A 15,990-nucleotide genomic window follows, 5' to 3' on the forward strand; every position below is an offset into this window, starting at 1 on the left:
ACTGTCCCTAAGCATTCCCTAGTTGATACAGGCCAAGGGAGTGCCAGGGAATCCACAGTTTTCCCCTGTGGATCCATACCCTGGCCCTGATAAGGTTATTAACAGAGATGCAGCCTTTAGGCCACTCTTCTTGGATCTTCACTTCTACCACAGGATTCTTCATTGTTTTCCTGAATAGTCATAATTGTACATGAACTTGAAGTATTTTCTATCAGCATGTACCTTGAAAATATTTTCCCGAGAGCTTGACTTCATTGGCTGTACCTTCAACAGTTGGGCCTCAAATTGAAGAGGCCTTAACTCTGTAGGAAGTCTGCTAGACTTCTTCAAGGAATTAATTTTGAAGTTGTGATCAAACCTCATCAGAAATAGGCCACATCTGTAACAATGTCTCATCTCTTGCAGATCCTTAAATTCCCTTAATTTCCTCTGAATAATGCTGCTCCAAGATGGCTTTGTCCTGAAACAGAGCTGACCTTGACTACCTGCACGCAAAAGATTATTTAGCCAAGTAGGTATCTGTTGTCAGAAATTTCAATCTGTTCATACATCTGTATCTGAAGACCCGTAGTTAGGATGGACAGGAACTACTGCAGGAGCAACACCATGATGTTGGCTGGAGGTTTCAGGTTTTTCACACTTGTGGCAAAATACATCCAGGCAGGCCTTCATCAGACTTTTTTATCCTGCTGTTGAAATGGCAAGCATTTCAAACAGTTGATTTCTGGATGGACATCACATGTCTTCAGGATTCCCTATCCATACCATAAAGCCCCTGCTTCTTCCCCGTTTGTATCGGTGTAGGTCTGCCATACCCTTCTAGTGACATAGGACAAACTGGAGGACCCCCTTATGCTGAAAGGTAGGCCTCCTTTTTATGTGGTCCAGGGGTGTTTTGGAGGGAGACCCAAGAAGTCCTGAAAAGTTCCTGACATTTCAGCTAGTTCATAGCACTGCTGTTAACATGTAGCTGTTGTCTCTTACATCTGGTGTAGCTTTTTGCAGCACACACCTCCTTCCTGATTTTCTCCATCTGCAGGGAGGCCAGTCACATCCCTCGCACCATGGCCAGTTGAGTACCCAGCCATGCCTCCAAGCCAGCACTACTGAAAGTTGGAAATGTTGAAGTGTATCCTCCCTCCGTTCCCTCTTGAAAGGGCCTTCCAGATACAAACCTGGATTTTGCCCTTAGCAAAGCCTCCCTAGTGACTCCAGCTGGCTCTTCTTCCTTAGACATCCTTCTGAGTGTCGTAGTAATTCAGACTGAAGGTCATGCATGAATAAATCACAATGACTGTAAGATGAAGGGACAAGTTTTTTTCAAGCTAGACATAACCCCCACTCATGTTTTTCATCCCTAATGTTACCTTTGTCTGATCCGTTTACTTCTTTTGTACATGAATAACCTCCGGTAAGCATTATCACAATCTTCTAATGGAACTGAGTCTATCTACCTGAGGTAAAAATACAGTGAGATGCATCACCAGTCCTGTTCATAGAATCTGTAAACCACCCTTGCATCTTGGTGGTCTCTGCAAGTGGAGGTTCATGGGAAGGTGAACTCGTCTTCGATCTTGTAACTGTAATGCTGTGCTGTCTGCACTAGCTGTCTGTATGTCACGCGTATAGCCCCGTTGTTTCAAAATTTTCAGAGATCGCGGACAAGTCTTTACAGAGGTGCCTTATATGCACTGTTTCTTTAATACTACTAAGTTTGTGCTGTGATGTTGCCTGATGATCAGACCTGAAGCCTCTGGAGTACTGGAATTTGGTTTCTTAAGTTCCGTGGCTCTTCAGCGTGATTTTGCCAGGAAATGTGATATTCAGAAAACAGTGTGTATGGACTGCTAAGATCTGGACAAAGTTGTAGGAGACCTGAGAGGCATCCAGTCTCTCAAAAAGCACAGAAAGACCATTTCTCTTGCAAAGATCATGAGGTGTTCTCATAAGGTACGGTTGTGCTTCTCCAGTTTTCACCAAGCACAGTAGGGTTATTCTTTTTCCTCTAATTGGTGGGTCAGCTATATCTAGGATGTGTTAGTGTATTTGGTAAGGTGGTGCCAAATTCTACTGCAGCATCATGCCCTTTGGTCTAGCTTGAAGTTTAATGCACCTGCATTCACGTGCACAGTTTACTTTTTTTCTCCTAAATAGAAAAATAAATCTTCTCTTTCTGATTTCTCCAAGTTCATTGGTTTGCTGAGTGATGTTACGTTGTTGACTATTTTGTAGCTGATTCTGCAATTGCAGTAATACAGTTTGCTTCCATTGCTTTGTCACATATGCTTCAAAGAAGCCTTCATGCTACTGACGGATGGACTTTGGTTACAACTTGTACTTAAGCATGTTTTCATTTGAATCTTCAACAGGCGCAAGGGTTTGAAATACTACTACAGTAGCCTTAGCTCAAGGCAGACTTCATTAGCCTGCCAGTCTTTCAGAAGATGACCAAGTTATTTCCATACTTACATTTAAGAGATACCTTAAAATAGATTTATAACTAGAACAATAAAGTGCATGAAAAATCTCAAAATGTCACTGTAGACCTTAAAGTTGCAATATAATTGAAAAATCAAAAGATCTTTCTTAAAAGTTCACAGAATTTCAGCCCTCAAGTAAAGCAACTGCTGGTTTGGGGGACCAGTTCTTTGTGTTAAGTTGTTCAGATATTAGAGTGTTACTATTTTCAAATTGCCAGTCATAATCTCAAACAATTACAGAGAGATTTTCAAGAGCACACATTAGAATTAGGGTTCCAAATATTAATGGATTTCATTAATTCATTCACCTACCACATGTACTGCTGAGTTTCTATAAAAGAAACAAACATGTGCATGTACATTCCTTTTTGATTTAAAAAATCTACATGTTAGAAACTAAGACAATTTCACTAACGATGTGGAAAGACAGAAGTGCTAACTGCTTGGGACATCTTCATCCCTATTAGATAATGCAGAAAGAGAGGAGAAAGTGTTCTGTTTTTATTCAGAGCGATACTGTCAATCAGCATGAAATTTACCTCTTTTTAAGGGCCTGGAACCTACAAGGGTTCACTAGAAACTAGCAAAACTATATTCTTGTAATCTGACATGACACAGTACAGTTTTAAATGCACATATAGGCACAGTAAATATATAAGGCTGATGAGGATTGGAAGGAATAACTCTATTAGTGTCATAATAATGTCTTAAGTCTTTACAATTTACTGTCTAGTTCTTTTTAACTTCAAGCATGCCTCAGGTAGTAGGGATGTCTCAGTGCAAGAGCTTCAGGGCAGGTAATGTATTCTTGAGTGTGTCACACCTGCCACAACAGGGTTTGAATCTTGATTTATACCAGTGCATAAGATTGCATTTAAACTCCTTATTACTAGTTAAAAAGACTACAAGAATAAAGCATACCTGAAAATAAATGCACCAACCCAACAGGCGTACATAATAATCTTGCAGAAGAGCATTTTTTTGGCTACTCATGCTATTCCTTTTGATGCTTAAATTTTCTAGTAATTGCTTGAATCCTTCCTACTGTGTGTGCTATTAGGGTGGCTGAAAAAGGGTGCTTTGCTGAGATACCCACCCAAATTCACATGAAACATTGTCCTTAACAAACCACAGTTTGACTAAACAGCAGCAGCAGGAGATTTAAAAAAAAAAAAAAAAGTAGTCCTAAAATCCAAGATAGCAGATGGTAAATCTCAAATTGCATGCTTTAAGTAACAAGTATGTGCCTTGAAAGGAAAAGAAGCTTGCACCTAAAATTATACTGTGCTGCCTGCTTTCACAGCAAGAGGACATTTTTGGACTTTTTTTTTTTTTCCTCCTTAAGAGAAACTTTTTTCTTTGCACTTCATCTAATGACAGTTTTGTTCTTAAGCTGCTATTAAAGGGCACTTTATATTTGGCAATCTGGATATCAGAGATGAGGACATGGCATTATTCCTTCATATTGCCTGAACATTTTAACTTTTAATAATGCTTACAAAGTAAAGGGGAAGGGGGGGGGAGAATATGCATACTTTAATCAGGTTTGGGTTAGACCACATAGAATAACACATTAGAGAAAAAAGGCAATTACTTAAAAATAGTTGTATTTATATTCCACAATTTGCTCAAATACTGGTTTGTTGTTTTTGGTTTTTTTATAAACTTTCTACAGGATGTTTTAAAACAAGTTCTTCACATTGCTTGTCAACTATGTACTTATGGAATTTGAGGGAAATAGTTCTGGTTGTTTTTACAGTTTAACACATGTACAGTACCAAAGTGGTGGTGGTTAGTCACATGCAGTCCATATGAGATTCTAACATAACATTTAATGAATTTTCTGATGTTGACCACCCCTTTGATGCTGAAGGTAATGCATCTGTAGAAAGCAGTGACTGTAGATTTGGGTTACTGCTCTCTGCATCTTCCAGTTTTTCAGTGTTGTCTTCCCAATTAATGTGGAATCTCGTAACTCTGGGATTAGATGCCAAAATATTCCTTTGAAGCTGGGAGAAAAAAAAAATAAATATATGGATTATGTAATCTGTACATCTTAAACAGGAGTTCATGTGCATGTAGACTTTCCCCCCTTTTATTCCCCATAGCCTTGTAGGTGTAAGCAAAACGATTTGCTTAAAATGGTAATTCATATAAATGTGAATCTATAGCTACTATCTATGGATCAGAAACACGCTCACAGAAACACACCACTCATTCATTTACTCTAATATCCTACTCAGCAAAATAACTGCTTTCTTGAGAGGGTATTTTTAACTGTTCCATGAGTTCAAAAGCTGTACGAGAGCTCTGCAAGTGAAGTGCATTTATTATTTTAGCCAGCTTTCAGTAAGCTAAATGACTACTCCCACAAAGATTTTGCAAACCGCAGTACTTCATAAAATTTTGCATCAACTTTATGGTGTTTGCAATAATTATATCAATTCCATCAACTGTCTGCCTTAGTTTAAGAGTACAACCTTTCCTTAAATTAAATTACCATGCTTTAGATTGATTTCACTAACTGGATTTTAATTTGTCTACTCAAGTTTTAAAGTAAAAACATTACTTAGATTTGGAAGAGTTTAATATTGTGGCAGTAGAGATGCCTAGACATTAGTCATATATTTTATCATCGTAGCTGGCCTTGATTTTCCTTTGAAAACATGTTGTATTTATGTATGCAGCAAAAAGAAAACACTTTCCCTGAATCTTTCACTATTTTCAAGATAATATATAGTTAGCTCTGGAGCATGGCAACTTAACACCATTGGCCATTTATTACGAAAGTTAAGACTGACCACAGGAAAAGTTTGCTGTAGTACTAATGCTGATTTTATTCTCTAAGAAAGTGCACTCATTAAATATTTCCCAACTCCTTATGCAAACTAACAAGATCATTTCTTTTTTTGCACCTAGTAGGGTCCATTACCCATCAATTACAATTAAACATGTTTAATAAACTTCTATCCTACTTGTATGTTTAAATTCTGTCCCAAAGTCTCATTAAGGACTTTGTATACAAATACACAATAGCTTTTTCTGCTCTTTTTCATAGAAGCAGAACTAGCTTTTTACATAAGCAAATCAGAATTAAGACAAGTAAGTTCTAGGCATTGCTAAATTCAAGTGCTTAAAGAAAGTCAACATTCTGGCATTCACACCCAAAATAACAAGTATATGATTTAAATGAAAGTAAAAAGAAAGGAACAGACTAGAAGTTTAAGAAACTTCAAAATTAACAGTAATTTTGAGAATACATGGAGCATCTGATCCCTGAAAATTAAGTTAAGCGTAGAAAATCATCAGCAACTTTTAAAAAACAATTTACATACCAATTCAGTTTAGTTACATTTGAAGATCAGTTTCAGGGACTATGGGGATTACCTCTTTACTAGTCATCACAGTACATGCATTATCCCATTCACTTCTTCATATATCCAGTCATACAATCCATGCAAACTTGAGAAATAACAAAATTGTCACCATCACACAACTTTGGAACATAAGTGTGTATACACTTAGGTCAGCTTTCATAAAGAGAAAATCCAACTCCACAAAATCTTCTACAAAAACAAACCTGGATGCTGTATGGAACCTTGTTGCTTTGTACAGAGTCTACCTGGGTAGAGTATTTCACAAGATTTTGTCTAGTTTTTCATTTTTAATTGACCCTTCTCCTCAAGGTATTAGGTTCCAAATAATTCTGTTTCACATCATCTTTTAATTCTAGTCCTGGTTTAGTTTTTACCATGAAGGATATTTATTTTTTTTTTTAAACTTAACCTGGATACTTCCTTGGTGAAGCTGTCCATTGACCAGATAATCATCCAACCTGCTCTTACCAGGTTACCCATCTTCTCGTACTCTATATGTAACTTGTTCTTCAGTTTCTTTGTTACTGTTTTGCAGAAACTGTAGCTCTAACACTAGAACAGCTGGATAACACTTGTGTTAAATACTTAAAGCTTAGTTCCAGGTTGACTGTCCTAGAAAAACACATTACTGTTTTTTTGAAGAACATAACCACTTTATGAACAGTGGTGCAAAAAGAAGGAACCCAGCAGTTCATTTCACAGTTAGCGTAAAATAGTGAAGTCCAGCCAAGGCTTCAAGCTGGTGGAAACTGCTGCTGGCGTCTCAACGTTCTCCAAATTTCTGGCAACTACATGGCACTTGTAGTTTGCCCTCCCAAGTCTTTTCCATTATTTGATGCCTTGTTCCATGCACTTTATGGAATCACTTGGGGTTTGGTTTTGTTTCTTAAAAACCTCTTTCTAATAAAGATACCTTTGATATGTGACAAGAACAAAACTTGCCTTACCTTAGAAAAATCTGGCTTTACTGGTGGATTCTCTCTCAGTTCTGTTTCAGTATACTCATTGTTTACATAGTAGCCGACTCTAATAAATTCTTGACCTCGATAGGTGCATGTAATTAGCACAACTGTTACACCTACTGCATCTGCATCTGGAATAAGCCCTGGGTTGGGTGCATCAGCCTAAATGTGAAAAGGAAAGAGGGATTAAAATAAAATTGATACCACATACCTATCTAGCAGCGGAATCTTAAGTAGTATGTCTTAGCAGCTGAGTAGTGACTGTATTTGAAATTTTCTTCAGGTTAACCAGAAAATATACCTGCTTTCACAACAACCACCCTGAATTTAGAACACTATTCACTAGAGACAAAATTACTTAGAATACAGTAATATTGCGTGCTGACATTTCTCATGGGTGATTAGACAGCTTTGATCCAAAACTGCTTTTAAATATATGATCCCACAGATTTCTAGGAAAGAAATAAACTATGTCACCTCCTTCCACATGCCTACATTTGTTACGCAGTTTTAAATGCATCATCACTCTAAGACATCTGACATATTTTCAGCCAGGATGCAATCCTAATGGGCAACTCTTCTAGTCTTCCTCAACGTCCTTACCTACCTTGGTTCTATAGTTATTAATAATCAATAAAATTTGCCTTGTAAAATGCGGCTTACATCAGTCCCTTAAAACACTTCCTAACTACACATTTATTGATAAAATGCGATGCCTCATTCTGCTGTAGGATTTAAAGTAACAGCAATCTAAGCATAAAGGAAACCACTTCATATTTACAGTTTTACATGAAGATCTGAAGCCAACAATGAACACCTGTGCTGCAAGTACAAGTTGGTATTAACAGTGCGTGTTAGAATAGTTCAGGTGTAACAAATCTTGCCTTAGGACAGAGGATGCATGGCATAAATTCCTGCTGTTCCTCTCATCCCTACTTTCCTGTAGTGTTTATATGCTGCAGCACTGTAAAATTTGGGAGGTAGTGGTCATGCATCATTGGCTTCTAGTCTTTGCTACTTCAATTCTAAGCCTTCAAACCAGTCTAGCTTTTTATAAGAAGCTGGAGGCACTTCACAGAAGAATTAGACGAGTCAGACCTCTCAGTTACAAATACACTGGGGGGAGGAGAAGCAACCAGGGAATCAGGTAGAACACAGCTTCCTCCAGCCCTGAAGGGAACAGAAAATTACCAAATGGCTTTACAGCTTGCACAGGAGAATGGCAAAGATGACCAAGGAACAGGACAAGCATAGAAGCTTGAAGAAACTACCAGAACTGCCAATGGATATGAAGTCACTACTTTAATTCAGTAGTCATGTTCTAACAGTGCCCAGGACCATTTGATTACTTTAAATTCCACAGCAGGCAGTTATAGAATGATATATGGCAAAAGGACACTGTTCCATTTAACCCCCTGTGAAACTCAACTCACAGCCTAACGTGGGGTTTTAGTTCTTCCAGGATCCCATTGTCATTTTGTGTCCTGTAATATCCTATGATACAATTGCAAACCCAAGGAAATACTCTGTTTTAATCCTACTTAACTCTCAAACATTGTTTTGCTGAGTGGAAAGGACACTGAACAGTGTTTAAAACTGGTTTTGGTTTTTTTCCTCAAATTTGGAGCTTCCTGCCTTGGATGTCAAACCTCTTAATTGCCTCGGAAACAAGTGAACATACACAGGTGGAAGAAGAGCTTGTATGACCAAGTCATAAGTGAGCAGTTGCAAATAGATATTTTGGCAGGCAAAAAGAGGCAGTAGGATTAACTTCTGCATAAAAATCACTGTCGTAATATGCCATTCTCATGCTAGAAATAACTGAAGAATTTTATGAAATCACTCAATGTATATTTTGTCTTGAATTATCTTGCTTTTCCACGATACATTTATTATCATAGCTATTACTGCAGAGCAGCTAAGTTAGTGTAAGGTCATATCCCCACTTTAAGATAGTAAATTATTTTTGTGCTTATGTTCTCAAAAATAAATTTCTGTGAATTTATTACAAATCCCCAAGTGCACAAAGAGAAGGAATCTGTTTTCACTACTTATATCTTGGTATTTAGAACTAAATAGGCCAAGCTGTGGGCCTTTAATATTGAAATATTTTAAAATGTTTAAAAAGGGGGGGGGGGGAGGGGGGGAAGGAAGGTTGCTTGTATAAGTCTGAAAAGCACAATGGTTTTCCATCTTTATGTAAGGCTGACTTCCCAACCTGATACACAGCTTCTTTTCAACAAAGGTAGTTTTATCATCCTTGGTACTTTATCTGTGTGGTACTCCATTTTACTTGCTGTTTCAGCCATTTTTCTATTTAGAAAAATCAACAGCATATTGTTAGCTGAAAATTTTATATACCTCTGCAAAGGTCCTTTCCCTGTGCTATCCGTAGTGAACATAATCTCTTCATATTATACTCCTCCTGCAGTTCTGTGCTTTGCCCCACTCTAGCCTAGTTCTCTCCATCTCCCGAGCTGCTTCAGTTTGGTGAATAAAGTAGCTTCAGTCATTAGCAAAGGCTTAGTACAGCACTGTTTTTTGGTGATCTCCCATGTACACATTGGCTGAGTCCTACCCTCACCTGAAATCCAGTGCTTTTGAAGTCTAATATACTTAGACCAACAGTACTTTCATAAGAAATAAAAGGGATACTTTATTATAATACAGAAGGTGTACTGACTCTTGCAGGACCTATTCCAATCTAACCAAAATGTCTACATATCTACTCCTAATTTAGCTGTAGTGTTATTTATAGATGGGATACAATTGATGAGTCCATCCTACAGAAACTGCAAGACGAGCAAATTTCATTTTCAAGGCTTTCCTAATCATACAGCCAAAACATGCCTTTTTAGGCACCTGCCTCCTGCTCCTTCCCATCACCATCAACAATGAACCTTTGTAACTTAATTGAGAACAGTGCATCTTTTAAATTAGAAATCTAAGTGCCAGCTGATTTCTCTGGATATAGTGCTACAAGGCAGCCCCTTTGAGGGCAACAGAGGATCACCTATTTCTGACCAATTAATACCATAAGCTATAACAGCTTCATAATGGAAGAACTGTTAATAAATGATGCATTTGTTACACATCTGCTTTATTTGTAGTGTGGAAAAATTAGGCCCAGCTCCAAAACCAAACAGAAATGTTTCAAGACTGATTTGCATGTGTCTGGTTGATAAATGTAAGCTCCAGCCTAATCTTATTCCTTTAGCCTGCCCTATAAGAAAAAAAAAAGTTTCCTGGAACTTACAGGATTAATCAAGATGCTTCACAAATGTTGATGTTATTTTAAAACAGTTACAGTAACTGTGAGAAATAAGAAAGTATATTAGCACTTTTTCTTTTATGCTTATATGCAGCACGCGTTTGCCATTAAACAGTTAAGTGAATTTATAATATTTGAGAAAGTAGTATGGTTCTTATGCAATAAGCCATATGCAGTTTCACTCTGATTTTTCTCTCAGTTTACAAGACAAATACTAGTATTTGATAAACAGGGGGAAAGTGAGCTAAATCATAGTTTTGATTAAAAAAAAAAAAAACAACAAAAAACCCCACAACTTGCATAAGAACTTAGGCATGTCTGCTTTAGGCTTCTTCCCCTCTCACTGACTTAAAATGGAAACCAAAGTAGGCTAATAAGCCATCTTAGTGTGGCTCTTTCCCTGTTTTCCTTCCCTTCACTATTTCTTCTTAGTAACTTTTGGCTTTAACAGCAGTATTATATTGGACTTTCACATGCTCCAGACTTTGTTGGACAGTCCTGATCTACACACTTGTGTCCCAAATGCCCGCTATCTAGCACTGGAATTTTGTCTTATTTTACAAATTGCTATATTTTGTTGTGATTTAGCATGCTTAGCAAAACATCATGGTTGAACATTTATTCTGCAAAATAGAAATGAACTCTTAATTGTTCTGGCTTCGTTTTACAATTAATTTGTTGGCCTGATCTTCTGAAGATGTTATCTACATTAAGCTAGTGCCCCTGATTGTCTGAAGCTGCCACCAACTGCCATAGGGTTAAGTCTGACAGTGCTAGTGTAAACCAGGTAACTTGCACTCTTGATTACCAAATGATCTAGAGTAGATTTATAAACCGAACTGGTCAAAATTATCAGTAGCTACAGGAATAGTGCTTATATCACTATCTCTAATTACCGATACCACAAGTGAAAGTACTACCATGGAGATATCAGGGGCAAGAAATACCAGCTCATGAACAGACTTTAAAGGAAGCTGTATCATACCTGAAGAGGTGACTGAAATACTTTTCTAGTTTACCATTATTTCTCAAGTACCTCTTAAGTTTTTGATCCAGTCATCTTTAAACAAATTAACACAACCCTATGGCAGGGGGGTTGGAACTCTATGATCTTCAAGGTCATTTCCAACCTAAACCATTCTATGGTTCTATGAAATCAAACTTACCTGAAATACAAACATGTGTCTGCCTGCAGGAACAGGTCCTACTAAAACAGAGTCTAACACCTGGTCATACTCTTCACTTTCAGCTGAACCCACATAAATTATTTTCCATTCCAAATCTACAGCAAAACAAAAATTAAAACAAAACAAAACACAACAACAAACATTATTTATCATTACAGTTAAGGGTCTTCCACTCTTGCCTGTCTTCAGTTTCACATAGCCTAAAATTGCTTCTTTGGCAACAGGCCTAAAATAACAAAGATCTGTCTTCACTGGGGAAATTTATGAATGCCTGCCCCAGTCCTCATGAACCAGACCATTCCACTGTCTCTCTCCAGTCAGTCAGTACTGCAGGAATCCTTCTATTTTCATAGTCAGGTTACTTTTCAAATTTTATACAGAGGACAGGGCCCATTTACTTGTTGGGAGCTGTGTTAAGCATTTTCTCTAAGCCTGTCAGAATGGATTCAGCAGAGATGATGCCTATATATGCCTATAACACACTGCACGCCTTGAATACTGACTTGCCTCCCAGAAAGAAATTCCCACCTTCCACATATACACCTCACAAATTCCACAGATCATGGAAGGTAGTTAATTGATAAGAAAACCCATTGTGTAAGCACCAGGCACACTAACTGTATGCCCCCATTCCTTCACATGTAACTTGTGTAACCTGAGAAGTATGTAAAATTGTGATAGCATGATTAGATCATATTCTGATCAAAGATACAGGTGCTTGGATTTTATCCACATCCTGAAATGGAGTTACAGGCAAAAAAAAAAAAAAAAAAGTATATTTTTGCTTCTTAAAATAATGCACCAAAATGAAACATTTCATACAATTCAGTTTATTCTAACTCACCCTCTCTATCGCAGGTGTTTGAAAGTTGAAACTGCAAATTAGCACACATTAGTTTTTCCTGGGCCAGCTTTTCACATTCACTTTTTTATTCAAAAACACATGCATAAATACACATATAGAACTAATCTTAAAAAACAGATTTTTGATTTTTTTTTAAACAATGAGGAAAAAAAAAAGACCACTATTGCAGAAAACTTATGAGTAAGTCTTTAAGTAAAACTGTAGCTTCAAAACTGTACCTTCAAAACTTACATAGTATATTTAATATTTTTTTCCTTAAGAACAATGCCCTGACGGTCTGTGCAAAAGCACTAACCTGGACCCTATTACACTTACTTTATTAGTATTCTCTGCAAAATCCAAAGGTCTACATTATAGTTTCTTGATGCAAGAATGAAATGTAAGCATAAAAAAAAAAAACCAACAGCACTTTAACAGAACTTCACTGGTTTAGGATCACAACTCTCTTTCCTCATTACTAAATTCTTCTTGCTTATCATGCAGATACTGGGGGTTTAAGTAACATAATAAACAGGGCTTAGGAAGGGAATTTACTTCTTTGTACAGCACAGCACAACTGGCCATGTACTGTATCATACATTTTATTTACCTTGTAAACAGCTAGTACTAGCTACTGCCAGTACTGCAGGCTACTCATCCAGGACAATTAAGGATCTCTTTTGTCAGCATCAGAGTTTAAGTTTTACTGCTTACAAGAAGTGGGGACTTTTAAGCTAAACTGCTCAAAATTATCACGTTATCATGTGGCATTTTCATAGGAGAACAGTATAAAGTTAATTCTACACAAGTAGTATTTAGTACTAAAAAAAGGACTTTTTAAAAGTAAGTTTTAAATTATACATTTAATATAAGTTGATCCAAATGCTGTTTAGATACCTTGATACAGAATAACAACTTTGAAAAAAAAATAAAAAAAAGAGTGCTGAGTTAATTAATTTAGTTTTAAGATCAGTGGTGCACAGGACTAGCTGAAAACAGTAGAGTAAATTAGACATATTAGCATGCGAAGGCTAAGGCAAGCACAGCAAATTTTTCATTGAGTACAGAAAAGCTATGTTTAATCTTGTTTTTAAGTGTGAAAGATAGCAGCGCTCATGGTGAGTTTATCCTCTAGTCTAACTTGCATTTAGGTGGGGGAAGGGAACTGAGAATTTTGCATTACACCATCTATAATTCTTCTCATCCCAATTGTCCAGGATTAACTCTAACGTAAATTCAGAGTGGGGACTGTGTCGCGTAGAGCTGTGCACAACTGGAGGGAAAAGCACAACGCCTTCTGCCGAGCCCCTACGACGGGCACTGCCGCAGCAGTTGCCATCAAGGGGCTGATGCTGTATGTCAGCTGAGGCCACACTGACCAGGGAGACCCAGTTAGCAACCTGGAGAGGGGCAGGGAGCACACAGCTCCCACTAACGCGTCGCTCAGTCGTGGAAGGGCAGGAGACTCGGGGCAGAGGCCTGGAGGCAACCCCAGGCGCAGGAGCTCCCTGCCGGAGCTCCCGCCGGCGCGGCCCTCCCTGCCAGCGGCGGTGGGGCAGGGCGAGCCAGGCCCTCCCCGCCCAGCGCGCTGCCACCGGACCGCCGGCACGCACTAGTAAAAGCTGCTACAGAAGCAGGCGTGGTGAGGAGAGTTTAACCGCAACGACAGCGAGCTTGCCAGGCGCCATCACCCGCCAACCCCGCGTTTCCTCCTGCCTGCCCCTCAGGGTAGCTGGGGCTCCCCGGCGAGCAGGCGGTGCTTGGGCCCCGCCGGGGGAATGACCCCGCCGGGGACCAGGCGGCCCCAACCGAGCGGCATCCTCCTCCCGGAGCCGCCGACTGCCGGCGGGTTCCTCGCCCTGAGCCGCCGCGTTCAAAACTCCCGCCCGAGGGGCGACGCGCGGCCTCTCGGGCCGACTCCCGCGGAGAGCGGTGGCGCGGCCTGCCGGCGGGCGGCGCTGCGCAGCGCCGCCGAGGCGAAGGCGGTTCGCGGCCCGCCCGCCCAGCTGAGGGGAAGGCGGGAGCCCGCCGGCGGCGCGGCGCGCCCCTCGGCGGGGAGCACGGCCGGCGGCTCGCGCTCCGGCGGGGGGTCCCTGCAGGGCGGCACCGCTCCCCCCCTACCCCCACGCTTTGGCGGCAGCCGGTAACTTTCGAGTGACTTCCAAAAATAGTGGCTGGCGGCCGGCCCCCTCCCCCACCAGCAGGGCTCCCGCAGCCGCCGTGCCGTACCGTACCGCGCCGTACCGCCGGCTCCGCGCACCCACCGCGCCGCGGCAACCGGCTGCCGGCACCCGGGGGCGAGCCACCCGCCCCTGCCTCCCACAACGATTAAAAAAAAATAGAAAAAAAATAAGTATTAAAATGGAGCACGAGGCCAACGAAACGCTGCTTGCGGAGCGTTTTCCGCGCTGCAAGTAACGCCGGGGCGTAGGGGCGCCGGCGGCGCAGTAGCCCCCCTCGCCGCGGGGACGCGCGGCGGCCGAGCCCGGTTAACCCTCTCCCACTCGCGCTTCTCCGCCCCCCTTCCCCCCCCCCACGCACACACAAAGCTGGCAACATGGCTACCACCACTCAAACAAGTTCCTCGCAACTTGAAAGCCGGCCTCGCCGATGGCGGGGAGAGGCGGCCCCGGTTCGGCGGCCAGGGCAAGGCGAGCGCCGCCAACTTTCCCCGCCGGGCTCCGGGAGAGCCCCCGTTTTTCCGCCGGCGGGTGAGGGGCGGCGCGGCCAGCACATCCCTCCGCCTCGGCACGGCGATGCGGCGAAGGAGAAACTGTTAAATTGTAGGAGCAGGCCTGTGCAAAGTTTAAGCCTTAAAACCCCCGAAACGGAGAGCCCCGGGTCACAAAACCCGTACCGGGAAAAGATCTACTCACCTTCCGACAGGTCCTCTATGCACTCAAATGTGATTTCGAATTGGAAAGGATTGTAGAAAGGAGAAGGATTATCCAACACCACTACATTGTTCACCTGAACCTTTGCCATATTTTGAAAAAAACACAAACAATAGGAAGAGCGCGCTAACGCGGCACAGTGAAGTCCAGTGTGTTGGGGTTTTTTTTGCAAGGCACAAACCCCCGCGCCGGCGCCCGAGCGAGGCTGCAGAGCCGCGACTTGCAGAAACTTTTTCTTCTCCCCCCCCCCCCCCCCCCGCCTTTTATTTACACCAGGAACACTCCACACTGTTCGCAGCTTTCCTATTTCACTAAACTACAGCCCATTCTGCCCTGCTCGCCGCCAGCGCCCGCCCGGATTGGCCGCACGCCGGCCGAGGGCCCTCCTCCCTCAGCGCGGCCGACGAGCGGCAGCAAGATGGGCCCCGCCGTTCCCCCTTGCCTCGCCGCGGCGCCCCCGCCCGGCCCGCGGGGGAAACGGGCGGCCAACGGCCGGGCGGGGCGGGGCCGAAGCCGGCCGGGCGGAGTCGGGGCGGGCGGGAGCCCGGCTCGCCCCTCCTCGGCCGTGGGGCTGCGCCATGTGCCGTGGGGTTTTTTTGGTTGGGTTTTTTTTTTTTTTTAGGCTTTTTTTTTTTTTTTAATTATTATTATTTCCCCGTTTTCCGTGGCCAGAGGTGGTCGGGGCGATGCAGTGAGGTGGTTTCGCGGGGGCTGGGTGGCGATGGGGTCCCGAGTGTTGGGGTCACGACATGGAGCTGCATGGGGTGGGTATTGGGCTCGCAAGAGGCCAGCCCTGCAGGGGCGCTGCACCGTCTTGGTCTCCGACCCCTTGTCCAAAGCGTGTCAACTGGCGGTGTAACGGGGAGCCCGGCAGGTGCCTCGCTTGCTGGGTACTCCCCGGATGAAGGGGGGTGCGCTGGCGGGGTGCCGGGCACCCTGTGCCTGGGCAGGGTGTCCACACAGGCCTGGAGTCTG

The 15,990-nt window shown here is 42.1% G+C and overlaps 2 protein-coding genes across 2 annotated transcripts in view; one reads left to right on the plus strand and one right to left on the minus strand.

Annotated features, from left to right (window-relative positions):
* MCM9 (minichromosome maintenance 9 homologous recombination repair factor) overlaps positions 1 to 15,990 on the plus strand; it is a gene marked incomplete at both ends in the record, with an annotated part of 47,067 nt that overhangs the window by 16,766 nt on the left and 14,311 nt on the right.
* On the minus strand, positions 4,067 to 15,228 carry ASF1A (anti-silencing function 1A histone chaperone). The gene is made up of 4 exons (XM_082481641.1): positions 14,998 to 15,228; positions 11,257 to 11,372; positions 6,805 to 6,981; positions 4,067 to 4,489 (listed from the first exon to the last, which is right to left on the minus strand). The coding sequence occupies exons 1-4, from the start codon at positions 15,104 to 15,106 to the stop codon at positions 4,277 to 4,279; spliced, it is 615 nt and encodes a 204-aa protein (XP_082337767.1). The 5' UTR covers positions 15,107 to 15,228; the 3' UTR covers positions 4,067 to 4,276.

Source organism: Vanellus vanellus (genome assembly GCF_965231255.1).
Source record: "Vanellus vanellus genome assembly, chromosome: 3".
Taxonomy (NCBI): Eukaryota; Metazoa; Chordata; class Aves; order Charadriiformes; family Charadriidae; genus Vanellus; species Vanellus vanellus.

Excerpts from the sequence above, each read along its gene's own strand:
- ASF1A (XM_082481641.1), bottom strand. The coding sequence starts at position 15,106 with ATGGCAAAGGTTCAGGTGAACAATGTAGTGGTGTTGGATAATCCTTCT. Across the intron at positions 11,373-14,997 it reads CATAGAGGACCTGTCGGAAG|ATTTGGAATGGAAAATAATT; the intron begins GTGAGTAGATCT and ends GTTTTGCTGTAG. Across the intron at positions 6,982-11,256 it reads GACACATGTTTGTATTTCAG|GCTGATGCACCCAACCCAGG; the intron begins GTAAGTTTGATT and ends TTTCACATTTAG.